At 49.5% G+C, this 26,311-nt stretch overlaps 1 protein-coding gene across 22 annotated transcripts in view; it reads right to left on the bottom strand.

Annotated features, from left to right (window-relative positions):
* The window catches only part of TNXB (tenascin XB), a 124,720-nt gene that overhangs the window by 35,147 nt on the left and 63,262 nt on the right, over window positions 1-26,311 (bottom strand). For 8 of the 22 annotated variants that reach the window (XM_082206845.1, XM_082206863.1, XM_082206842.1 and 5 more), the window contains 14 exons: window positions 21,157-21,444; window positions 20,569-20,856; window positions 19,280-19,564; window positions 17,441-17,752; window positions 15,683-15,994; window positions 13,842-14,153; window positions 12,001-12,312; window positions 10,439-10,750; window positions 8,702-8,986; window positions 7,226-7,513; window positions 6,091-6,378; window positions 5,297-5,584; window positions 3,395-3,673; window positions 1,336-1,626 (listed from right to left, as the gene is read on the bottom strand). In XM_082206845.1, the coding sequence (XP_082062971.1) occupies window positions 1,336-1,626; window positions 3,395-3,673; window positions 5,297-5,584; window positions 6,091-6,378; window positions 7,226-7,513; window positions 8,702-8,986; window positions 10,439-10,750; window positions 12,001-12,312; window positions 13,842-14,153; window positions 15,683-15,994; window positions 17,441-17,752; window positions 19,280-19,564; window positions 20,569-20,856; window positions 21,157-21,444 (4,140 nt within the window). The remainder of the gene's footprint in view (window positions 1-1,335; window positions 1,627-3,394; window positions 3,674-5,296; window positions 5,585-6,090; window positions 6,379-7,225; window positions 7,514-8,701; window positions 8,987-10,438; window positions 10,751-12,000; window positions 12,313-13,841; window positions 14,154-15,682; window positions 15,995-17,440; window positions 17,753-19,279; window positions 19,565-20,568; window positions 20,857-21,156; window positions 21,445-26,311) is intronic. The other 14 variants (XM_082206860.1, XM_082206859.1, XM_082206858.1 and 11 more) reach the window with 14 other exon arrangements.

Below are 26,311 nucleotides of genomic sequence, written 5' to 3' on the forward strand. Positions count from 1 at the left end.
AGTTCCTTCAACACAGCTGCTCATAACACCGTCCATTATAGGAGGGAGGAAATGGGAAATTAGGGAATAAGAAAAAGGAGAGAACGAGTTTCAGGCTGTGTGCACACTCCAGTTTACTCTGCATCTAGAGCGCTCCTGCTGCTGGTTTGGGTAGAGAGATACACATGAAGTGAGCCTTGATCCATATCTATCCTATATCTTTCCTGTCATTGCTTAGGAAATACAGGTACAGCATTTCCCCCCAAGCCAGCTTTGATCCATACCGAGAAAAAGAACAGCACAGCCTCATTGTAAATCGTTAATTGTGTGCACAACCATAGTCCAATAGTTTGCCTGTATACCCTCCCCCTTCGTATTTTAAAATAAACAATTTTTTGGCAAAACGCCCCACCCCCATAAATCAGAAAGCATTGCCTCCTCACAATGAAAGACTCTTTAAGAGATGTTCATGAAACTTCTGTGGATCAGGAATTGGTTAAGTAAAGGTAAAGGGACCCCTGACCATTAGGTCCAGTCGTGACCAACTCTGGGGTTGCAGCGCTCATCTCACTTTATTGGCTGAGGGAGCTGGCGTTTGTCTGCAGACAGCTTCCGGGTCATGTGGCCAGCATGACTAAGCCGCTTCTGGCGAACCACAGCAGCACATGGAAACACCATTTACCTTCCCGCCAGAGCGGTACCTGTTTATCTACTGGCACTTTGAGGTGCTTTCAAACTGCTAGGTTGGCAGGAGCAGGGACCGAGGAACAGGAGCTCACCCCATCACAGGGATTTGAACCGCCGACCTTCTGATCGGCAAGTCCAAGGCTCTGTGGTTTAACCCACAGCGCCACCCGCGTCTCTAATTGGTTAAGTAGCAGGAAGCATAAGACTAAACGTTCTCCGAATGGAGAAAAGTAGAAAGTGGAGTCCCATGAGGAACAGCATTGAGACCTGTGCTTTTTGACTTGCTTCTAAACAATCAAGAGTTAGGGGTGAGCAAAAGGACCTCTCCAAACTGAATGAACAAGCAGTAAAGTGGCAAGAGCAATTTAACGTAAGTCAGTATAAAGTACTGGATGTCAGGGCAAAAAAATAAATAATAATATTGATTTCACATATACACTCGTGGGAACTGAACTGACATTGACAGGCCAGGAACGAGACCTTGGGGACGTAGTGGATAGCTTGATGAAGATGTTGACCCCATGTGTGGCAGCTGTGGGAAAAAGCAAATTGTAAATGGAAGTGGGATGATGCAGACACAGCTTAGAAGGCGAGAGGATGTCACTGAGAGAATTTGCTTCCTCCTTTCTGCCCCTAAAACAGGAAAAGAGAGAGAAGACTTCTGCTGACCTGTGGTGGCTTCAGAGGAAATAGGGCCCAGGCGCCTGCGGCCAACGACCCCATAGACATTGAACTTGTATCTGTGGGAAGGAACCAGGTTGGGGACAGTGACCTCGCGAGCAACTCCCTCCACGGTCAGCGCCTGGGGTTTGCCCTCTGCATCCTTGTACTGGATCAGGAAGGAGTCGAAGTCCCCAGTGGGGACAGTCCAGGAGAGAAGAGCGGAATTGCTGGTGACCTCTGAGACAGAGAGCTCTTCTAGGCTGGGCTTCGCTGGGCCTTCGCCAGACACTGCAGCTGCTGAGGCCATGAGATTAAAAACAAATAGGAATTAAATCTGTGTTCAGCTAGTACAGTGGTACCTCAGGTTAAGAACTTAATTCTTTCTGGAGGTCAGTTCTTAACCTGAAACTGTTCTTGACCTGAAGCACCACTTTAGCTAATGGGTCCTCCCGCTGCCACCGCGCTGCCACTGCGTGATTTCTCTTTCTCATCCTGAAGTTCTTAACTCGAGGTACTCTTTCTGAGTTAGTGGAGTCTGTAACCTGAAGCGTCTGTAACCTGAAGGGTCTGTAACCTGAGGTACCACTGTATGCGGGGTTCAGAGGCAAATAAATTAGGCTCGAAGCTCAGAGTGCCGAGTTCAAATTCCATCACCACCAGGGATTTTCACAATTGACATGTGAGAAACACAGCTGAGGCTGCATGTCTGAGACAGGGCAGGTGCTATCTAGAGCCTTAAGCTGCCTTAGGAGTCGCTCCCTCCTCTTGAGGAACTTAGCTTCACAAATTCGCCTCCATAGGAAGAAAAACAGTTAACACCCCCTTGTTAACTTCCTGCTCAAAATCTCACACATAGAATGAAACTCCACCCAAACTGCTTCTTCAGGGCCAGCACCAAGAGTCAGGGCAAACTCCGTCGGCTGATACCCCTACCCCCTCCACCAGCAGCACTGGCCTGCTTCGCCACCTCCTTTCCCCAGTGGTGCCAAGCTCATCTAGCTGCAGGTAGGGCAGGATGGCCCAGTAGTAGTGGGGCCAGCCAAAGAAGGGTGAGGTCTGGTTGACCGGACTCACCGGCAGAGGGACCACTGGAATTTTCCCACAATGCAATGATAATGCATTGCAGGCATTGCCTTGAGGGAAATCTAAATGGCAGCGGTGCTGGTGAGTGTAGTTCAACACCAGGTAAAAATACAAATAAAATCAAAGGGCCCCCCTAAGTGACCCAGTTTCTGCTACCTTGGCAGAATCCCCTAGGCTTCCAATATTTACCTCATTATTGCCTGTATTAGCACCAGGCCCAGTAAATGTTCATTTTGAAAAGAGATGATTTAGTCTTTTTTTATATGGATCTGCATATACATTTTTGTCTGAAATATGTGAAATAGCTTAATATAGCCAGACACATGCCGAGGGAGGGACAGACTTGATACTTTCAGTTTCTGTTTCCCATTTCCCCTAATTTTTGGTTTTCCAAACTTCTGCATCAGTTTCTAATGATTTTTTAAAAGTCTGTGTGAGAATTTGCCTGCATTTTATTGTGCCTACTTCCTAATGCACATACAGGTAACACCCAATTTGCACAGCGGTTGCGTTCTAAGTCATTACGCATGATGGCGGTGCATGTAGATGCCCACTCTAGTCCCCTCCCCCCTTTCCTGCCATTTCCAGGCTCTCAGCAATGCACACGTGCATGGTTGCGTGTGTTCTGAATGTGTGCAAAATGGCTGTTGCCGGTCTTAAATTTGTATGAAATTTTGCCTAATATACACATTTTAATGTATATTTCAGCCAACATAACTACATTTTCGTACGTTATTTTCTTGAGCATAGACATTTTTATTCCCACTTCCCCCAAATCTGCACGTTTGTGTGCACATTATTTTGTTCTTTTGGTATCATACACACTGCAACATTTGGAAGAGTGCAGATTTTGAAGATCAGTTGTGTTTCGCTTTGTGTGTCATTTTGGGAAGGGCAAATTAAGTAGCTTTTCATGTGAACGGAACCAAATTTACACCACCACTCCCAATGCCCTATTCATGCCAAAGAGCCATGTGCTGACCTGTGACTGTGTCGGCAGAGACAGGGCCAAGGCGTTTGCGCCCTACAATCCCGTAGAGGTTGAACTTGTATCGCCGGGCAGGAGACAGGCCAGAGATGGTAGTCTCATAGGTGCCACCATCCAAGGGCAGCTGCTGGGGTTTGCCTTCAGCATCCTTGTACTGGACTAAGAAGGAGTCAAATCTCCCGGCTAGAACAGTCCAGGAGAGGCGGGCAGACTCACTGGTGACATCAGAGACAGAGAGTTCTCCTAAGGTTGGTGCAGCCAGCAATTCTGCAACTGGAGTAGAAAACAAGGAAAGAAAGAACAAAAATGAATAATTTGTAAGCACCAACTTGGCTCCTGTGATCAACTTATTTATCATTCAGTAGGTGGTTCTTCAGGCAGTGGCATGTAAGATGGGCAGGAATCAAAAGAATAGAAGAAGATCCCTGCTGGATCCGGCCAGTGGCCCATTCTAGCCCAGAATCCTGTTCCTACAGTGGCCAACCAGATGTCTATGGGAAACAGAAAGCACGAGTGCTCTCACCACCAGCAATTTCCACCCAATGGTATTCAGGGGCATATACTGCCTTCAACAGTGAAGAGAGAACATAGACATCAGGGTTAGTGCATTGTCTAAAACAATACAGTAGTACCTCGGATTACATACACTTCAGGTTACAGACTCCGCTAACCCAGAAATAGTACCTTGGGTTAAGAACTTTGCTTCAGGATGAGAACAGAAACCGCGCTGCGGCGGCACGGCAGCAGCGGGAGACCCCATTAGCTAAAGTGGTGCTTCAGGTTAAGAACAGTTTCGGGTTAAGAACAGACCTCCGGAACGAATTAAATACGTAACTAGAGGTACCACTGTACTGTACAGCGATAGTGCCGATTTAATGTCAATAGTTCCAAAGCATGGGAGCTGCCACACTGAAAGGCTGACTCCCTGCAAATGCAGAATGAACATTATTATTATTTATTAAATTTGTATACCACCCCTCATCTGAAGATCACGACAGAAAAAGTACAAAATGGGAACATAAAATACATAATGAAACAAACCAATAATTTCCCCTCCCACAAACACATTTAAAAAGCCATACAAAATTAATCAGACGAATGCCTTGTTGAAGAGGAACATTTTCACCAGTGGTGCCTCGCAAGACGAAAAGAATTTGTTCCGCGAGTCTTTTCGTCTTGCGATGTTTTTTGTCTTGCGAAGCACAGTCCGTCGCAACTGCGCCTCTTCAAGCGGCTTTTTAAAAAAAGCGCAAGATGTTTTCATCTTGCAAATGAAGCCCATAGGGAAATTCGTCTAGCGAAGCAACGCAAAAACAGAAAACCCTTTCGTCTAGCGAGTTTTTCGTCTTGCGAGGCATTCGTCTTGCGGGGCACCACTGTAGTGCCTAAAGATATGTAATGATGGCGCCAGGGAAGCCTCCCTGGGGAGAGCATTCCACAAACGGGGAGCCTCCAAAATAATAATAATAATAATAATAATAATAATAATAATTATTATTATTATTATTATTATTTATTTATACCCCACCCATCTGGCTGGGTCTCCCCAGCCACCCTGGGCGACTTCTAACAAAGTATTAAAATACAGTGGTCTGTTAAACATTAAAAGCTTTCCTAAACAGGGCTGTTTTCAGATGTCTTCTAAAAGTCTGGTAGTTGTTCTTCTCTTTGACATCTGGTGGGGATGTCAAAGAGAAGAACAACTACCAGTAAGGACCCGTACTCGTGTTGCCACCCTCTGGACTCCTCGTGTAGGAGGCACACAAAGAAGGGATGATGGTCACAGGGTCCAGGTTGGTTTGGACAGTCCCACGTGGGCTCAGCCACTATATTTGCGTGAATTGACACAGAAAATAAATCCTGGGAAAGGGCCCCAGCTCATCAAGTGAAGCTGACCTGTGGTGGCATCTGTGGAGATGGGGCCGTGGCGCTTGCGGCCAGTGAGTCCGTAAAGGTTGAACTTGTATCTGCGGGAAGGAACCAGATTAGGGACGATGGTCTCGCGGAAGGCTCCCTCCACTGGGATTGCCTGAGGTTTGCCCTCAGCGTCCTTGTACTGGATCAGGAAAGAGTCGAAGCTCCCAGTGGGGACAGTCCAGGAGAGACGGATGGAATCGGTGGTGGCATCAGAAGCAGAGAGCTCTCCCAAGCTGGGCTGAGGAGCTGGCGTTGTTGGTAGTACAGCTGAAAAATGGAGAAATAGAGAATGGGCATCTTAAGGGATAGGGGAAACAAGAGGTAAGAGAAGCAGAAGGCTCTCAGGAGCAGGGAGCTCCCCAGGCTGGGAGCAATTGAGGGCTCCTTTGGAGGTGACATTGAGGAAACAGACAGTAGCAGAGAAAATTTTCAACAGTCCTGAGTTGGTTCTCAGGAATAAAGGAATCTGCCTTGTATACTGAGTCAAGTCATAGAGAAAAAATTCATTTGGCCTACCAGGGTGGTTCTCAGGAACATAAGAAGCTACCTTATACTGAGTTGGACCATTGTTCCATCTGGTTCATTAGTATCCAGACTGATTGCTAGCAGTTCTCCAGGGTATCAGGTAAGAAATCTTTCCCAGCCCTACCTAGAGATGTTGGTACTGAATCTGGGACCTTCTGTATGCAGAGCAGCAGCTATGCCCGTAAGCTGTGGCCTCTTGACCATGTGTTATGGCTTGCAGAAGGTATTTAGAACCTCCCCATGCTGACCTGTGACTGTGTCAGTAGAAACTGGACCCAGACGCTTGCGACCAGAGACTCCGTAAAGGTTGAACTTGTATCTTCGGGAAGGCACGAGGCTGGAGACTGTGACCTCGCGGGAACCTCCGTCCACTGGGAGGGCCTGAGGCTTCCCCTCCGCATCCTTGTACTGGACCAGGAAGGAGTCGAAGCTCCCAGTGGGGACAGTCCAGGAGAGACGGACAGAGTCGGTGGTGACGTCCGAGACTGAGAGCTCTCCCAAGCTGGGCTGAGGAGCAGGCGTTGTTGGTAGTGGGGCTGCGAAACAGAGGAGGAAGAGAAGGTAGCTGATACTGAGTCAGTCCATTGGTCCATCTAGTATTGTCTAATCCAGGGTTTCCCAAACTTGGGTCTCCAGCTGTTGTTGGACTACAGCTCCCATCATCCCTATTTTGCAGGACCAGTGGTCAGGGATGATGGGAATTATACTCCAAAAAAGAGCTGGAAACCCTGATCTACAGTGACTTGGTCGCAGCTGCTCTTCCATTGAGCTAGGTTCCTTTCCATACTAGCCATTTCTGAAAGGGGACAACAGTTCTGGAGGCTTTGGGCAAACTAAATCCTAAAATAAATTGAGGTGGGGGCTTGCCAAAATAGGACTTAGCATGTGGCTGCGTTATTAATTCTTTTCAAAATCGTTAAAAGCTTTGCCAACATTTTTAACCCTGTGGTGTATCTTTTTGCCCCATTCTGCTCTGGTTCGCCAGAAGCGGCTTAGTCATGTTGGCCACATGACCCGGAAGCTGTACGCCGGCCAGTAAAGCGAGATGAGTGCCACAACCCCAGAGTCGTCTGCGACTGGACCTAACGGTCAGGGGTCCCTTTACCTTTACTTAGAGTAGACCCATTGATATTAACAGAACAAAGTTAGTTGTGTCCATTAATGCTCCTGGATTTATTCTGAGTAGAAAGTAACTGGATACAACCACATGAAGATATAGAAGCGGTTTGGAAGTTTATCGCATCTGAAAATCCAGTTCCTCGAGCCAAGATGGAAATGTGAGCCTGGAGAGAATGCTGCCACGTTTGTCTAGGACAAATGCCTCCCCAAACCTGGAGACCTCCAGACTGGGGGAGGCTGTCTTAAAGAAGGATGGTTGCTGACCTGTCTCTGCTTCGGTGGAGATGGGGCCCAGACGTTTTCGGCCCAAGACACCATAGAGGTTGATCTGGTATCTGTGGGACGGGGCCAAGTCGTGGAGGTGGAGAGAGCGGAGGCGCCCGTCAACAGGGAGAACCTGGGGTTTGCCCTGAGCGTCTTGGTATTGGATGATGAAAGAGTCAAAGTCCCCAGCCTCCACAGTCCAGGAGACATCAAGGGAATTTGGCATGGCATTACCAGCTGTTAGCTCTCCGAGCTTGAGTGCTGGAGTGGGCTTCACCATCAGTTGATCTGGAACAGAGAGAAGAATAAGGAGTCAATGGCCACCATGAGAGAGAGAGAGAGAGAGAGAGAGAGAGAGAGAGAGAGAGAACGGCTTCTTCCAACTTATCACCTATGCCAGAGGGTGTCGTGTTCTGCCCAGCGCTGGCATCACCACCTGGCATCATTGCCAGGGCCCTTACAGGCTCAGCTGCTGACCGGGCACCCTTAATTTTCACCCCCTTTCCTCCTGGCACTCTCTTTTCCTAAAAAAACCCCATAATTTTTATTGAGTTTTCCAAAATTAAATTTCGCATAAATTACCTAAACTTCCTAACTATCATGTTACTCAAAGTGAGTATCGACCTCCTTCCCTCCTTCTTTCTGACTTCCCCATTTTTTTTGGTCAGATCATTAGCATTTTTATAACCACTTCTTTACTAAATATTATCTTTATCATTCACCCTCTTATATGTAAATTAGCTCCTTAATTTCACATTACATAACATTTCATGTTAAAGCTGCAAACGTTTTCAAATATTTACAATTTTCTTTCAAATAAATTATAAATTTGCTCCAGTCCTTAAGAAACAATTCATCGCGCCGGTTTCTTATCTTTCCCGTTAACTTCGCCAATTCGATATATTCTACCATCTTTATCTGCCAGTCTTCAAGGGAGGGGAGTTCTTGCTGCTTCCATCGTTGGGCCATCAAAATTCTTGCAGCCGTTGTGGCATACATAAGCAAATTTACATCGTTTTTTTGAATTTCTTCATCAATTAACACCAATAAGAAGGCCTCTGGTTTTTTAACCAAAATTATAACCTCCCGGCACTCTCAACACTGCCTGGCAAATGGATCTAGCCACTATTTTAATCTCCCACAATGCCCTCAAGCAAGCATTGCTTTGGGTTTCGTGGAAAACGTCAGTGGTGGCTAAAGCTGCATATTCCTGCATTGCAGGAATAGGCGATCTTCAGTGTCACTTCCAATGGGATGATTCCATGATTCTATATGACAATCGAAAGGAATAATTCGCTCTGACATGGGGGGGAAACGCACTTCTGGGGCACAGTGGCAACTTCGTTTGTATATATATACATGCACCCTCGGTCTGCATTGCAGATGGAGACGCAGTGACGGCCCTGCTCCTGAGACAGAATGGAAATAAATTGCTTCCCCTGTAAAAGAATTATGGTTGCTGTGACCTCAGCTGACCTGTGACCGCACTAGTGGAAATGGGGCCAATCCGCTTGCGACCAGAGATCCCATAGAGATTGAACTTGTATCTACGGTAAGGCAGGAGGCTAGAAATGGTGACCTCGCGAGAACCTCCGTCCACCGGAAGGGCCTGAGGCCTCCCCTCCGCATCCTTGTATTGGACCAGGAAGGAGTCAAAGTTCCCAGTGGGGACTGTCCAGGAGAGGCGGAGAGAATCACTAGAAACATCAACGGCTGTGAGTTCCCCTAGGGTGGGTTGTGGTGGCGGCGTCACTGCCGAGGCTAAAACACAGAGGGAGAGAAAAAGGGGGTAAAGAGTGAAGTACAGTCGGAAACTCTTCTGCTCCTGTAAAAATTAAGTCATGATTAGAAGAATGCAAAATGTCTCCCAGTATGCTCCCCCTAAGCCTTAGGGCCTAAGGCATAGAACAGACTGAAGAGCTGTACCAAAAGGTAAGATGAGATTAATTCGCCCATTGTTTTTCCCAAACAGCAAGGCTAAAAAGCAGGCACTCATAATTAGGGATGCTGGAGAATGCCAACTGGAGCAGAAACAGGTGCAGAAATCACCTGTTTGCAGATTAACTAGTTGCCAGGACCGGATTAATATACTGCAAATGCAAGTGGGCAGTTCTTGACAGCGTATTTCAAAGCTGCAAATAACTATCACCACTGGTGACTGACGCCCAAATAATGCATAAAAGCTATGGCCATGGTGACCTGTATTTGCAATGCGCTCTGTGTGGGGATACCCTGGTGCCTGGTCCAGTGCAAAATGCTGGGGCTACACTGTTGGTGGGGACAGACTGTTGCCATTGCATAAATCTAGTGCTTAAAAGCTTGCATGGGTTGCCCATATGTTAGAGAGCCACGTTCAGGGGTCATGTATTAGTTCACAAGGCCCTTAACAACTTGGGTGCAGGATTGTTGAAGGACCGACTGATCCCTTATATCCCTGTCTGATCACCGAGATCTTTTGGGGAAGGCTGTCGTGGTGATTCCCCAGAGCTCAGGTTCACAGCTTGTAATGACTAGAATCCCCCACATTATGTGGTGTGGGCCCAAGCATGTGAAACTCCGTCTCAAGTGCGATTGGGCACCCTCAATGCTGAACTTCCGCTGCATGACAAAAGCCACATCTGCAATGTGCAATTACAGCTTCCTTATTCCAACTTTGTCTTTTATTTCCCCACTGAAATAAATCATGGGAGCTATATTTTGTTAAGGGAGCCAAGGATTCCTCAGGAGATCTATGCCAAAAACCTCCTGCATGCAAAACACTTGATCTACCATGGAGCTACAGAATTGTGTTGTATAAAAAGCAAGAAAAATGATGGTGGTGGGGTAACTGACACCAATTTTCCTTGCAAGTCCCCTTGCTACCTCAAATCTTCTATATTCTATCTCCCCGCACACTTAAATTGCCATAAATGTAGTGCAAATGGGGCTGGGAAAGGGGTTCACGAGGGAGAGGGAAGAGGAACTTTCACCTCAATGCTAAAATAAATGTAAAAAGTAAGTATCTGCTTGTGGCCAGGCTATCACTCGAGCAGAGAGGTTTTTCTCTCCTCCCACCACCCAAAAAATGCCTGAAAGAGAACAGAATTTCATAGGCTGAGGTGCATCTTCTTCCAATGCTGCAGATGTGCGCTGAGGAAGAAAGGAGAAAAGCCTGTCCGGGGTGGGGGGAGGGGAAAGACAACAGCCCAGTCGGCCAGTTCATCCATTGCTGACCTGTGACAGCCTCCACTGGCAGGGGGCCATAGCGCTTGCCATGGTAAAGTCCATAGAGGTTAAAGGTGTATCTGTGGGAGGGCTCCAGGTTGGGGACAGTGAGGGTGTGGGAAGCCCCATCCACGGGCAGCGCCTGTGGCCTCCCATCTGCATCTTCGTACTCTACTAGAAAGGAGTCAAAATTCCCAGTTGGGACGGTCCAGGAGAGACGGGCCGAGTCACTGGTGATGTCAGAAACGGACAGCTGGTCCAGGCTGAGCTGAACGACGGTGACCTTTTCTGTGGTGGCCTTTGGTGGCGTTCCTACAGCAGCTAAAACAGAGAGAAATTGTAACCCCATAGCGGTGGGACAAGATGTAGGGCAGGGGTGGGGGACTCTGTTACCAGCCTGAGGGATGCATTCCCTTCTGGTTCACCTCTGACAGTCCCCAGGCCAATGGTGGGTGTGGTCAGAGGTAAAAGGAGGTGGAGCCATGAATTTCAATGTTGCCTTTGCAAATTGGTTTCTCCCAATTTCTCCTTTTTCTAGTTTTGGGTTCAGCTTCATGGGCAAAGCCAGGATTTTTGTTGGGGGGTGGCAGGACTTTATTAGGGTGGCAGAACCAATGTGATTGGTCAGTATTTCTATTGTTTTACTTGATCGGTGGGGTGGGGCAGCAGCTGCCCCCTCTGGCTACGCCCATGTTCAGCTTGTTGCATTTCTGCAGCAATTTTAAATTGATTTTGGGGTTTTTTGGGGTTTTTTAAGACTAAGGCACTATGAAAATTCAGCTGCAGATATCTTATACCATGGGAGACTGAGGCCCTTTAAGAGTCATGTTTTACCTGCTAAAAGAAACATGGGATTTCTGGTTTGTTAAAGGAGATGAGAATTGTTAGGAGACTCTTAGCAAACTAGAGTATATGTTGGTCCCAATGCAATCTCAAATTACCTGCAATCCTTTTACCTGGGCCCATTTAAACTTGCCATAAATGGAGAGCAAATGGGCTGAGTCACTGGTGATGTCAAACAGGGCTGTGAAAGTGGTTCGCGACAGAGAGGGAGAAGGAACTTTCAGCTCAATGTTAAGATAGATGTAAAATGTATGTACAGTCATACCTTGGAAGTTGAACAGAATCCGTTCTGGAAGTCAGTTCGACTTCCGAAATGTTTGACTTCCAAAATGCAGCTTCTGATTGGCTGCGGAAAGTTCCTGCAGCCAATCAGAAGCCTCATCAGACGTTCAGCTTCCAAAAGAATGTTCGAAAACCAGAACACTGACTTCCGGTTTTCAATCGTTCGGGAGCTGGAACGTTCGACTTCCAAGGCGTTCGGGAACTGAGGTATAGACTGTATCTGCCTGTGGACTGGGCTATCACTTGAGCAGAAAGGTTTTTCTCTCCTCCCCCCACCCAAGAAAGGCCCTTCAGGTGTAGAGCTCAAAAGGTATGCCTGAAAGAGAACAGAAATTCATAGGCTGGGGTGCATCTTCTTCCGATGTACCCTTAGGAAGAAAGGAGAAAAGCATGTCAGGGGTGGGGGGAGGGGAAAGAACCAGTCGGCCAGTTCATCCGCTGCTGACCTGTGACAGCCTCCACTGGCAGGGGGCCATAGCGCTTGCCATGGTAAAGTCCGTAGAGGTTAAATGTGTATCTGTAGGAGGGCTCCAGGTTGGGGACAGTGAGCGTGCGGGAAGCCCCATCCACGGGCAACGCCTGCGGCCTCCCATCTGCGTCTTCGTATTCCACTAGAAAGGAGTCAAAATTCCCAGTTGGGACGGTCCAGGAGAGACGGGCCGAGTCACTGGTGATGTCAGAAACGGACAGCTGGTCTAGGCTGAGCTGAACGACGGTGACCTTTTCTGTGGTGGCCTTTGGTGGCATTCCTACAGCAGCTAAAACAGAGAGAAAGTGTAACCCTATAGCGGTGGGACAAGATGTAGGGCAGGGGTGGGGGACTCTGTTAACAGCCTGAGGGATGCATTCCCTTCAGGTCAACCTCTGAAAGTCCCCAGGCCAATGGTGGGTGTGGCTAGAGGCAAAAGGGGGTGGAGCAATGGATGTCAATGTTGCCTTTGTAAAGTAGGCTATTTTCTGCATACAGTCAGATATGTCTCTTTATCCCCCCACCCAAGCAAGCAAGAGCAATTTCAGAGTCCAAGGACACATTCCAAGTCAGGCCAAAAGACTTGGCTGCAAAGCAAGGCTTGTGAAGGGTGTGTTCAGTGGATCATTCCAAAGGCCAAACTGAGATGCCTGGAGGGCCGCATATGGCACCCAGACCAAATGAGGTTCCCTAACCCATAGAGAGCTAAACTATATGGGAAAGGGGCATTGCATGCTAGTAGGCATAGACAAAGCAGTCAGCTTTGGTTTGTCACAATCTCTCCATTTTCTAGTTTTGGGTTCACATTCATGCGCATAGCCGGGATGTTTGTTGGGGGGGGGCAAGACTTTTATTAGGGCGGCAGAAGTGATGGTCAATATGTCTATTGTTTTACTTGATCTGGGGGGCAGCTGCCCCCCCCCTTGGCTACGCCTATGTTCAGCTTGTTGCATTTCTGCAGCAGTTTTAAATTGATTTAGGGGTTTTTCAGATTTTTAAAAATAAGAGACTATGAAAATTTAGCTGCAGATAGCTTACACCATGGGAGACAGAGGCCCTTTAAGAGCCATGGCTTCCCTGCTAAAAAAATCCTAGGATTTCTGGTTCGTTAAGGGAGATGAGAGTTGTAAGGAGACCCTTAGCAAACCAGTTACAGATAGGTAGCCGTGTTGGTCTGCCATAGCCAAAATAAAAAAATTCCTTCCAGTAGCACCTTAAAGACCAACTAAGTTAGTTCTTGGTATGAGCTTTCGTGTGCATATGAGCTTGGTATGAGCTTTCGTGTGGTATCTGAAGAAGTGTCCATGCACACGAAAGCTCATACCAAGAACTAACTTAGTTGGTCTTTAAGGTGCTACTGGAAGGAATTTTTTTATTTTGACCTTAGCAAACCAGACTTTGAAACCTAGAAAGTCTCATAGCCATCTCAAATTTTCTACAATCCTTTTACGTAGGCCCCTTCAAACTTGCCATAAGCGGAGGGCAAATGGGCTGAGTCACTGGTGATGTCAAACAGGGCTGTGAAAGTGGTTCGCGACGGAGAGGGAGAAGGAACTTTCAGCTCAATGTTAAGATAAATGTAAAAAGTAAGTATCTGCTTGTGGGCCAGGCTATCACTTGAGCAGAGAGGTTTTTCTCTCCTCCCGCCACCCAAGAAAGGCCCTTCAGGTGTAGAGCTCAAAAGGTATGCCTGAAAGAGAACAGAAATTCATAGGCTGAGGTGCATCTTCTTCCTTTGCTGCAGATGTGCCCTGAGGAAGAAAGGAGAAAAGCCTGTCCGGGGTGGGGGGAGGGGAAAGACCACTGCCCACTGCTGACCTGTGACAGCCTCCACTGGCAGGGGGCCATAGCGCTTCCCGCGGTAAAGTCCGTAGAGGTTAAATGTGTATCTGTAGGAGGGCTCCAGGTTGGGGACAGTGAGCGTGCGGGAAGCCCCATCCACGGGCAACGCCTGCGGCCTCCCATCTGCGTCTTCGTATTCCACTAGAAAGGAGTCAAAATTCCCAGTTGGGACGGTCCAGGAGAGACGGGCCGAGTCACTGGTGATGTCAGAAACGGACAGCTGGTCTAGGCTGAGCTGAACGACGGTGACCTTTTCTGTGGTGGCCTTTGGTGGCATTCCTACAGCAGCTAAAACAGAGAGAAAGTGTAACCCTATAGCGGTGGGACAAGATGTAGGGCAGCGGTGGGGGACTCTGTTAACAGCCTGAGGGATGCATTCCCTTCAGGTCAACCTCTGAAAGTCCCCAGGCCAATGGTGGGTGTGGCTAGAGGCAAAAGGGGGTGGAGCAATGGATGTCAATGTTGCCTTTGTAAAGTAGGCTATTTTCTGCATACAGTCAGATATGTCTCTTTATCCCCCCACCCAAGCAAGCAAGAGCAATTTCAGAGTCCAAGGACACATTCCAAGTCAGGCCAAAAGACTTGGCTGCAAAGCAAGGCTTGTGAAGGGTGTGTTCAGTGGATCATTCCAAAGGCCAAACTGAGATGCCTGGAGGGCCGCATATGGCACCCAGACCAAATGAGGTTCCCTAACCCATAGAGAGCTAAACTATATGGGAAAGGGGCATTGCATGCTAGTAGGCATAGACAAAGCAGTCAGCTTTGGTTTGTCACAATCTCTCCATTTTCTAGTTTTGGGTTCACATTCATGCGCATAGCCGGGATGTTTGTTGGGGGGGGGCAAGACTTTTATTAGGGCGGCAGAAGTGATGGTCAATATGTCTATTGTTTTACTTGATCTGGGGGGCAGCTGCCCCCCCCCTTGGCTACGCCTATGTTCAGCTTGTTGCATTTCTGCAGCAGTTTTAAATTGATTTAGGGGTTTTTCAGATTTTTAAAAATAAGAGACTATGAAAATTTAGCTGCAGATAGCTTACACCATGGGAGACAGAGGCCCTTTAAGAGCCATGGCTTCCCTGCTAAAAAAATCCTAGGATTTCTGGTTCGTTAAGGGAGATGAGAGTTGTAAGGAGACCCTTAGCAAACCAGTTACAGATAGGTAGCCGTGTTGGTCTGCCATAGCCAAAATAAAAAAATTCCTTCCAGTAGCACCTTAAAGACCAACTAAGTTAGTTCTTGGTATGAGCTTTCGTGTGCATATGAGCTTGGTATGAGCTTTCGTGTGGTATCTGAAGAAGTGTCCATGCACACGAAAGCTCATACCAAGAACTAACTTAGTTGGTCTTTAAGGTGCTACTGGAAGGAATTTTTTTATTTTGACCTTAGCAAACCAGACTTTGAAACCTAGAAAGTCTCATAGCCATCTCAAATTTTCTACAATCCTTTTACGTAGGCCCCTTCAAACTTGCCATAAGCGGAGGGCAAATGGGCTGAGTCACTGGTGATGTCAAACAGGGCTGTGAAAGTGGTTCGCGACGGAGAGGGAGAAGGAACTTTCAGCTCAATGTTAAGATAAATGTAAAAAGTAAGTATCTGCTTGTGGGCCAGGCTATCACTTGAGCAGAGAGGTTTTTCTCTCCTCCCGCCACCCAAGAAAGGCCCTTCAGGTGTAGAGCTCAAAAGGTATGCCTGAAAGAGAACAGAAATCCATAGGCTGAGGTGCATCTTCTTCCTTTGCTGCAGATGTGCCCTGAGGAAGAAAGGAGAAAAGCCTGTCCGGGGTGGGGGGAGGGGAAAGACCACTGCCCACTGCTGACCTGTGACAGCCTCCACTGGCAGGGGGCCATAGCGCTTCCCGCGGTAAAGTCCGTAGAGGTTAAATGTGTATCTGTAGGAGGGCTCCAGGTTGGGGACAGTGAGCGTGCGGGAAGCCCCATCCACGGGCAACGCCTGCGGCCTCCCATCTGCGTCTTCGTATTCCACTAGAAAGGAGTCAAAATTCCCAGTTGGGACGGTCCAGGAGAGACGGGCCGAGTCACTGGTGATGTCAGAAACAGACAGCTGGTCTAGGCTGAGCTGAACGACGGTGACCTTTTCTGTGGTGGCCTTTGGTGGCGTTCCTACAGCAGCTAAAACAGAGAGAAAGTGTAACCCCATAGCAGTGGGACGAGACATAGGGCAGGGGTGGGGGACATTTTTACCAGCCTGAGGATGCATTCCCTTCTCGTCTACCTCTGAAAGTCCCCAGGCCAATGGTGGGTGCGGCTAGAGGCAAAAGGGGGTGGAGCAATGGATGTCAATGTTGCCTTTGTAAAGTAGGCTGTTTTCTGCATGCACGTCTCTCTATCACCCAAGCAAGCAAGCAAGCAAGCAAGCGCAGTATCAGAGTCCAAGGACACAATCCAAGTCAGGCCAAAAGACTAAAGCAAGACTTGTGAGGGGTGTGTCCAGCGGATAGTTCCAAGGGGCATATTGGGATGCCTGGAGGGCCGAATATGGCTCCAAGGCCAAATGAGGCTCCCTAACCCATAGAGAGCTAAATTATATGTAAAAGGGGCAATGCATGCTGGTAGGCATGGACAAAGCAGTCATTTCTGGTTCTTCCCAGCTTCTCCTTTTTCTAGTTTCGGGTTTAGCTTATTGCATTTCTGCCACAGTTTCAACTTTATCTTATTTTTTAAAAGAAAATAAGGCACAATGAAAATTCAGCTGCAAATATGTTACACCGCTGGCGACTGAGGCCCAGTGTCAGAGTCATGGCTTCCCTGCTAAAGGAATCCTAGGATTTTTAGTTTGTTAATGGAGTTTAGAGTTGATAGGAGAAGTTTAACAAGCTAGATTTTCCTGGTCCACAGTTCTCCAGCAATGGTGGCCGGGATGAAGAACCCAAAGCCTTCCTGAAGTTGTTGGACTACAATTCCTAACATCCCTGGCCATCAGCCTTGCTGGCTGGGCCTGATGGGACCTGAGGTCCAAAAACATCTGGAGGGTCGTAGGATCTCCCTCATTAGTCAGACAAAATCCCTGATCACCTCCTCCATCTTCCTTTTTTAAACAGAGTGGAGGTGTCCAATATTAAGCCTGGGACCGTTTACATGCAAAGCAACTGATCTACTGTGTAGCTATGGAATTGTGGAGCGACATGGTGCTGTATATTTAAGGAAGCAAGACTATGCAAGTCCCCATGCCACCTCAAATTTTCTATAATCTGTCTCCACAGGCCCATTCAAACCTGCCAGAAATCTAGTGAAAATGGGGCTGCGAGAATGGTTTGCGACGGAAGGGGAGAAGGAACTTTCAGCTCAATGTTAAGATAAATGTAAAAAGTAATTATCTGCCTGTGGGCCAGGCTATCACTTGAGCAGAGAGGTTTTTCTCTCCTCCCTCCACCCAAGAAAGGCCCTTCAGGTGTAGAGCTCAAAAGGTATGCCTGAAAGAGAACAGAAATTCATAGGCTGGGGTGCATCTTCTTCCAATGCTGCAGATGTGCCCTGAGGAAGAAAGGAGAAAAGCCTGTCCGGGGTGGGGGGAGGGGAAAGACCACAGCCCAGTCGGCCAGTTCATCCATTGCTGACCTGTGACAGCCTCCACTGGCAGGGGGCCATAGCGCTTCCCACGGTAAAGTCCGTAGAGGTTAAAGGTGTATCTGTGGGAGGGCTCCAGGTTGGGGACTGTGAGCGTGCGGGAAGCCCCATCCACGGGCAACGCCTGCGGCCTCCTATCTGCGTCTTCGTACTCCACTAGAAAGGAGTCAAAATTCCCAGTTGGGACAGTCCAGGAGAGACGGGCCGAGTCACTGGTGATGTCAGAAACAAACAGCTGGTCTAGGCTGAGCTGAACGACGGTGACCTTTTCTGTGGTGGCCTTTGGTGGCATTCCTACAGCAGCTAAAACAGAGAGAAAGTGTAACCCTATAGCGGTGGGACAAGATGTAGGGCAGCGGTGGGGGACTCTGTTACCAGCCTGAGGGATGAATTCTCTTTTGGTCAACCTTCCTAAGTTCCCAGGCCAATAGTGGGTGTGGCTAGAGGCAAAAGGGGGTGGAGCCATGAATGTCAATGTTGCCTTTGTAAAGTAGGCTATTTTCTGCATACAGTCAGATATGTCTCTCTATCCCCCACCCACCCAAGCAAGCAAGAGCAATATCAGAGTCCAAGGACACATTCTAAGTCAGGCCAAAAGACTTGGGTGCAAAGCTAGGCTTGTGAGGGGTGTGTCCTGAGGGGAGGTTGTGTGTCCAGCGGACAGTTCCAAGGGCCACATTGAGATGCCTGGAGGGCCGCATATGGCTCCCAGACCAAATGAGATTCCCCAACCCTGAGTGAGAACTGAACTACTACTACTATTAAAATTTGTATATTGCACTTCACCCATAGATCTCAGGGTAGTTCACAACATAAAAAATATGTTCCCCTAGCACACACATTTTTGGGTGTATTGCTTGGCTGGAGAACTGCATTGTGAACCCTGGAGAAGTACAAATCTCGAAGAATGGTTGTGTTTGGGTCTGCTTGTTGCTTTGGAGAGTGTGAATTGGGGAGATTTACTGAGAAGTGCAAAATGATTCAATTTGGTCCCCCATCAATTTGGGTGCTTCTCCTCTCCGCTACACTGACTATGTAACTGTATCTTTGAGGGATGTGCTGAAAAGTCCAGATGGATCAACAGCGGTGGGAAAGAGAAGAGTAAAAGACAAATAGGAAAGAGAAGGAACAGATACAATGTCTGGAAGAGGTCCGTGTCAACACAGCTACTGTAAAATCAGGGAGAAAGCAATAGGTTTGACTATTAGGTGGCCACTTCTGACACCGCTGCTGCTTCCTGAGGAAAGAAGGAAATTAATAAGGAGGGTGGGAATTCTGAAACACCTCCAGGCATAGGCGCCGACTCCATGGGGCCTGAGGGGGCCCGAGCCCCCTCAAAAATTAGTTTGGGGGGGCTTCGCCCCCCCAATAATCTCAGGCGCCCCTCCAGCAGAGCGCCATCGCCGCCCCTCCCCCAGCCCAAAATGCACAGGGTCGGGCTGCATGCCTCCTGCCCTCCCTCCCGAGCAAAAGCTCCACCCAATTTCCTTCGGAGCTGATTAATAGGCGCAGCACGCTCTCCCCTATTCGCTCACGAGGAGGCGGCGCCACTTTATTTGCATATTCATGAGCTTATTTATTATTCATGAGCTTTCATTTATTATTCATTATTTATTATTCATGGGCTCCCCCAATATTTTTTATAAGTCGGCGCCCCTGCCTCCAGGCAAGGAGGCACATGAAGAAGGGCCTCAGATGATGGTCACAGGAACCTGGTTGGTTTGGACAGTCCCTGAGAGAACCCCACGTGCGCTCAGCCACTATCTTTGCATGAAATGACACAGAAAATAGATCCTGGGAAAGGGCCCCAGCTCATCAAGTGAAGCTGACCTGTGGTGGCATCTGTGGAGATGGGGCCGTGGCGCTTGCGGCCAGTGAGTCCGTAAAGGTTGAACTTGTATCTGCGGGAAGGAACCAGATTAGGGACGATGGTCTCGCGGAAGGCTCCCTCCACTGGGATTGCCTGAGGTTTGCCCTTGGCATCCTTGTACTGGATCAGGAAAGAGTCAAAGTTCCCTGTGGGGACAGTCCAGGAGAGACGGACGGAATCGCTGGTGGCATCAGAAGCAGAGAGCTCCCCCAGGCTGGGAGGAGTTGGCTGTTCCTGTGATGATGCTGGAGGAACAGAAAGAAGTAGATGCTGCTGAACAAATGTTCTCCTAGGTGGGCAGTTTAGAAGATAAACGAACTGAGGAGGGTGCATATTATAGAAGTTTATAAGAATGTGGAGGAAGTGGTTTGAGAACTTTTTCCTCATTGTCGCAAAGGGATAGTCAAATCTGTCATGCTCTGTATTTTGTATATTTGCATTTTGATGTTTTGAGTGTTTGTTGTAAACTGCTTTTGGCACAGCTCATTGTGGGAAAGCATTATATACTATAAGTAAACTTAAGCAAGCAATCACTAAATCAATCAACCTTGCATTACTCAAACTTCCAGTGTTGTTTTAAGTCACATTTCTCCTGTCAATGTTTCTTCATTCTGACTCCCATGCTGTGGCCACTGGTGCTGTGCAACCTGCCTTCTGTTCCCCTAACTTCCCTGCCCTGACTTCATGAACATCCAGGATTGTGATGAGGGAACTATCAATTCTCCAATGGGGGCTTCGCTCTGATTTCATGTGAATCTAGAATTTTGATGTGGCACTATAAATCCCACAAAGGGAGCTGTGAAATGATAGCCTGGCAACTTTATCTATACAGGAAGATATAATATATGCATTTATATGCAATCTTTAGCATATTCATTTTTGTACACATTACTCACCTGGAGAACTGTATTACAAGATTTAGGAGTAGCACAAATTTCGAAAGACGAACGTGTTTCAGTTTGTGTATTGGTTTGGAAAAAGTGAATAGGTTGGATTTACCAATAAATGCAAAATGTTTCAGTTTTCTCCCCAGTCCCTACTCAGAACATACAAAGATTGCTCCTCTCACCCACTACCACACTGATTGAGTAACTGTATCCTGAGAGGAGTCCCTTGGAACCAAGGACTATGAAATCAATGGGAAAGCAATAAATGTGAGTGTTTGGCAGCCACTTCTGACACCGCTGTTGCCCTCTGAGAAAACAAGAGAACTAAAATACATCCAGCCCAAATGACTCTTGCTGCTGACCTGTGGTGGCATCTGTGGAGATGGGGCCAAGGCGTTTGCGGCCAGTGAGTCCATAAAGGTTGAATTTGTATCTGCGGGAAGGAACCAGATTGGGGATGATGGTCTCACGGAAAGCTCCCTCCACTGGAATCGCCTGAGGTTTGCCTTCGGCGTCCTTGTACTGGATCAGAAAAGAGTCAAAGTTCCCCGTGGGGACAGTCCAGGAGAGACGGACGGAATTGCTGGTGGCATCAGAAGCAGAGAGCTCCCCCAGGCTGGGAGCATTTGAGAGCTCCTTTGGAGGTGATGCTGGGGAACCAGATAGTAGTAGAGAGAGAAATCATTTGATCTACCAGGGTGGTTCTCAGGAACATAAGAAGCTAGCTTATACTGAGTTGGACTATTGGTCCATCTATTTCAGTAGTATCCAGACTGCCTGCTAGCAGCTCTCCAGGGTTTGAGGCAAGAAACCTCTCTCAGCCCTATCTGGAGGTGTTGGAGACTGAATCTGGGACCTTCAGCATACACAGCAGCAGATATACCTCTAAGCTATACCCATGACCATGTATTATGGCTGGCAAAAGGTCTTTAGAACCTCCCCTTGCTGACCTGTGACTGTGTCAGTAGAAACTGGACCCAGACGCTTGCGACCAGAGACTCCGTAAAGGTTAAACTTGTATCTTCGGGAAGGCACAAGGCTGGAGATGGTGACCTCACGGGAACCTCCATCCACTGGGAGGGCCTGAGGCTTCCCCTCCGCATCCTTGTACTGGACCAGGAAGGAGTCGAAGCTCCCAGTGGGGACAGTCCAGGAGAGACGGACAGAGTCGGTGGTGACGTCCAAGACTGAGAGCTCTCCCAAGCTGGGCTGAGGAGCAGGTGTTGTTGGTAGTGGGGCTGCGAAACAGAGGAGGAAGAGATGAGAATGTACATCCTAACGGATAGGGGAAGGAAGAGATGAGACGGAGGCAGAAGGCCCTCCTTATGAGCTCTGCAACAGCTGGCTGACCTAGAGATGGGTGTTTCATCTCCAGGTCATGCATAAACCATGTGACATCTGTCAAATTTAATTAAAAGGCCCTTGGAGAGAAACATAAAAAACAATGATAATAGCTGAAAGAACAACAATTTAAAAAGTTTTAGCTACATTGACTTCCACATCTACCAACCCATGCAAATATCCTCCAAAGCATCCCAAGATCTATAGCTTTCTGGAGATACTGTGATTTCCATTCTAAATATCCCCTGCACCTTCGCAGAACCACCAAACCATGGCTCCTTAGTAGCACTGCAATTTGCATGGCTCATTAGCAGAACGACAGTTCCTGTGTTTCCTTAGTAATGGCTGTGAAATAAGATTGCTGCTCGTTTAATTTTGTCATGGGCAGACATGCACTGTGAAAAAAATCGCAAAATGAATCCACTGCGCTCGTAGCACCACAGAATGAGATGGCGTTCCAAAGTTTCCGGATTCAGATTGTGGCTCCATCATTTTCTGATCTTGCCATCCCAAAAGGAGAAACAGGACGAAACCTCTGCCAGTTAGAAAAGACATATACAGTGGTACCTCAGGTTAAGTACTTAATTCGTTCCGGAGGTCCATTCTTAACCTGAAACTGTTCTTAACCTGAAGCACCACTTTCGCTAATGGAGCCTCCCGCTGTTGCCACGCCACCGGAGCACAATTTCTGTTCTCATCCTGAAGCAAAGTTCTTAACCTGAAGCACTATTTCTGGGTTAGTGGAGTCTGTAACCTGAAGCGCATGTGTCAGAGCTGCCACCCAGTCCCAGCTCACATAGGACCAAGTCCGCCAGCGTTCACTTTATAAGAGTCTTTATTAAGTTACAGGTTTCATTTCCGAACTGCAGCGTGCAGCTCTACACCTTCTGCCCTAGGTCGGCGAAGACCCGTCTGAGTCCCCGCCTCTTGCACACCAGCTTAATACCCTAGCCTTGCTCCACCTCCTTCGCCTCTCCCTACGTCTCTGGGTCCTTCTGCCCCCCTGGGCCTCCTCCCTTCTACTCTCCTCTGACGCTGACCCCCCTGATCCTTCTGCCTCCTTGCGGCGGGCTTTAGGACCTGGCTCACTCTCCGGGCTGCTTACTGCTCCAGCTTCCGCTGCATTTGAACTTGGCGCGCGCGCCCAACTCTCTACTTTCCTCTTAACCGTTGCCTCGCTCTCTGAGGAGGGCGTGACCACCCCTGACTCGTGCCCTCCCTCCTGCTGACAGCCTCCGGAACCCGATGCCTGGCTACCTTCCTCCCTGCTGCTCTCAGTCTTGAGCGTGGGTCCCGACTTCCAGCTGCTGCCGCCCTCAGTTATGAGCGTGGGTCCCGACTTCCAGCTGCTACTCTCTGAATCTCCTCTGTTCCCTTCCTCCTGGGGTGTCCCCCCGGATCCCCCCCTTGCTCTGCTCACTGGGGCTCCCTTTTGGGAGTCCTCTGACTCACTGCTTAGGCTTGGAGATCTCGGGTCGTCATCATCACTCATTTTCCCTTCGGATTCCTCCCCCTCGCTCTCTGCTTCCTCCCTTCTCTGCGTCTCTGCTCCTGAACCCCTGACATCCATCCCCCCCTCGAAGCCCCCCCTTCCCCCCTCCCCGCTTTCAGGTGTGGGTGCTGGGTGCTCCATCATCACGGGAGGGAATGCCGGATACAGTTCGCTCCCCGTGGTTGGCCGCCAACTGAAGACCTCCGAGTCTTCCTCCTCGCGGTCGCCGACGTTGACCTGTTCCGCTTCCATCTCTGTACCGCCGTGCTCGAACCCAAGGTCCTCCCCGAACACGTCCATGTCAGTCTCTGCGTCGGTCGCTCGACCTGGCATCTCCAGCCACTTCCTGCGCCATTGCTCCTCCGGTCGATCGTCCCACCAATACGAGGTGTCTGACGCCGAACCCGCCGGCGATCCTTCTGGGGAACGGGTGCTCAGTGCGGGTTCCCCGTCCGAGTCGAATCCATGGAACGTGCTGGAAGAAAGTGTGGGCGTGAACAGCCAGTCGTCGAAGAAGCTCGCTGGCATGGGTCTGTGTGGGAAAAGGGCATGAAACTCGTCCTTGAGCAGGGGTTCCTCCAAAGCGTAGTCTGGCACCCAGCTATTGGCGCTGGCCCGGGTGCCCTCTCTGGCTAGGAGGTATTCGACTCCCTCTTCCCCCCATCTGGAGTCCAAAATCTCCGTGACCTCGTTGATGGGGTCTTGCTGCGTCACCCCTCGCGTCTCCGTCCGCTCCCGGAACGGACTCGGTGCCGTCCCTGGCTCCTGGAATCTGTGAGGTGCCTTGTAGGGAGTGAGCACCGACCTGTGGAACACCGGATGCATTCTGGAACCCTCCGGCAGCGCCAGTCGGAAGGCTACCGGGTTGATCTGTGCTTCGACTTGGTACGGACCAATTTGCTTGTGCCCCAACTTCTTCTTGGCTAGTGACCTGGTCGGCACTGCGTGGGCTGCCAACCAGACCCAGTCTCCCACTTGGATCTCTTCGCCAACCCGCCTGTGCTTGTCAGCTTGCACCTTGTAGGCGTGCTTAGCTAGCTCCAGCTGCCGTCTGAGTTGATCGTGTACCGCCTGCAACTCTGACGCGAACGCGTCCGCCGTCTGTGGTTCTCCGTCCCCCACTCTCTCCCGTCCCGGGAAGGTTCTGGGATTCCTCCCATTGTTGGCGAAGAACGGCGTCACCCCTGTGGACACGTGCTTCGTGTTGTTGTAAGCGAACTCGGCGAGCGGCAGGTAATCCACCCAGGTCGCAGGTTGTTGATTGGCATAGCATCTCAGGTACTGCTGCATGATGGCATTGACCCTCTCTGCTTGCCCGTTGGTCTGCGGGTGTCTTGCTGATGCCAGATCGACCTTGACATTTAGAAAACTCATCAGCTTCTGCCAGAAATTCGAGACGAACTGGCGCCCGCGGTCGGACAGGATAGACCGCGGCAGACCATGCACTTTGAACACGTGATCTATGAACAGTTTGGCGGTTTGTTCCGCCGTGGCCACCTTCGCACACGGAATGAAATGTGCCATCTTGGTGAACAAGTCCACCACCACTAGTACAGCTGTCTTGCCTCTCGAGCTGGGTAGATCCGTAACAAAGTCCAGGGCCACTCTCTCCCACGGTTCAAACGGCGTTTGCAGCGGTTCCAGCAGTCCCGCCGGTGGTTTGTGCACCGGTTTGGCCCTCTGGCAGGTGTCGCACCTCGCAACGTAGTCCGCGACTTCCCCTCTCAGTCTGGGCCACCAAAAGTCCCTTGCGACTAATTCCACCGTTTTTTCCGTGCCAAAGTGCCCGGCCGTTGGTGCGTCGTGCAGCTGCTGCAGTACCCTGGCGCGAAGTTCGTCTCCCGGCACGTAGATGGCCCCTTTACGTAAGAGCAAGCCGTCTCGTATCTGGAACTCGTCGCCCTTCGCCGTGCCCTTGTGCACCTCTGCCATCTTCGCCTGCGCGAAGGAGTCGTCCTGCAACGCCCGCCGCACCGCATCCAGGTCTACTGTGGCTGAAGCGCACGCCCACGCTGTTGGCGCGAAGATGTGCATGGCTGCCGCTGGCGTCGCCTCTTCGAGGTATTGCGGTTTGCGGGACAGTGCATCCGCCATGACGTTGGTGTCGCCTGGGACGTACTCTATTCGGAAATTGAAGTCAGCAAAGAACTCCGCCCAACGTATCTGCCTCTGGTTCAGGAACTGAGCCGTGCGCCAGTGCTCCAGATTCTTGTGATCCGTGCAGACCTGCACCGTGTGCTTGGCGCCGATCAGGAAGTGCCTCCACGCCTTGAAAGCTGCATGAATGGCCAGCAACTCCCTGTCCCAGATGGTGTAGTTCTGCTCCGACTTGCTGAGCTTTCTGGAGTAGAACGCTCCCGGCCTCCAGACCCCCTGTGGGTCCCTTTGCAGCAGGACAGCTCCCACTGCTCTATCGGACGCGTCTGTCTCTACCCGCATCGGTCTGCTGGGGTCGATATGCAGCAGTTGCTCTTCCGACGCGAAGAGACGCTTGAGTGCCTGAAAGGACTGCTCCGCCTGCTCCGTCCAGATGAATTTCTTTTTCTTGGAGCTTAGCGTGTCCGTAATGGCCGCCGTCTGCATCGCGAACCCCTTGATAAACTTGCGATAGAAGTTGGCGAAGCCGACAAACCGCTGGACCTCCTTCCGGTTGCGCGGGCTCTTCCAATCCAACACCGCACGAACCTTGGCGCTGTCCATGGCTAGCCCCTTGTCCGACAACTTGTAACCCAAGAAATCCACCTCCGTCGTGTCGAACTGGCACTTCTCCAGTTTGGCGTACAGTCTATGCTGCTGCAGCCTCTTCAGCACCTCCCGAACATCTTGGTCATGGGCTTGCTGCGATTCGGAGAATATCAGGATGTCATCCAGAAAGCAGACGCACTTCTTGTAAAGGAGTCCCGCCAACACATGATGCATGAAAGCTTGGAAACAGTGAGAACCGTTTTGCAATCCAAACGGCATCACTCTGTATTCGTAGGTGCCCAGAGGCGTGAACATGGCCGTCTTCCACTCATCGCCCTCCCTCATGCGGATGAGATTGTACGCACCTCGCAGGTCCAACTTGGTGAACACGCGTCCCTTGCGCACCGTCGCTAGTAGGTCGTCAATCCTGGGCATGGGGAAATCAGAAGGCTTGGTCATCTTGTTTAAGAGGCGAAAATCCACCACCAGTCTTTTTTGGGGCGTGTCTTTCTTCTTCACGAAGAAAACAGGACTGCCCCCTACTGCCCTGGACTCCCGGATGAAACCGCGCTGCAAATTGTGATCTA

The sequence above is a fragment of the Podarcis vaucheri genome, assembly GCF_965113315.1.
Source record: "Podarcis vaucheri genome assembly, chromosome: 2".
Lineage (NCBI taxonomy): Eukaryota > Metazoa > Chordata > Lepidosauria > Squamata > Lacertidae > Podarcis > Podarcis vaucheri.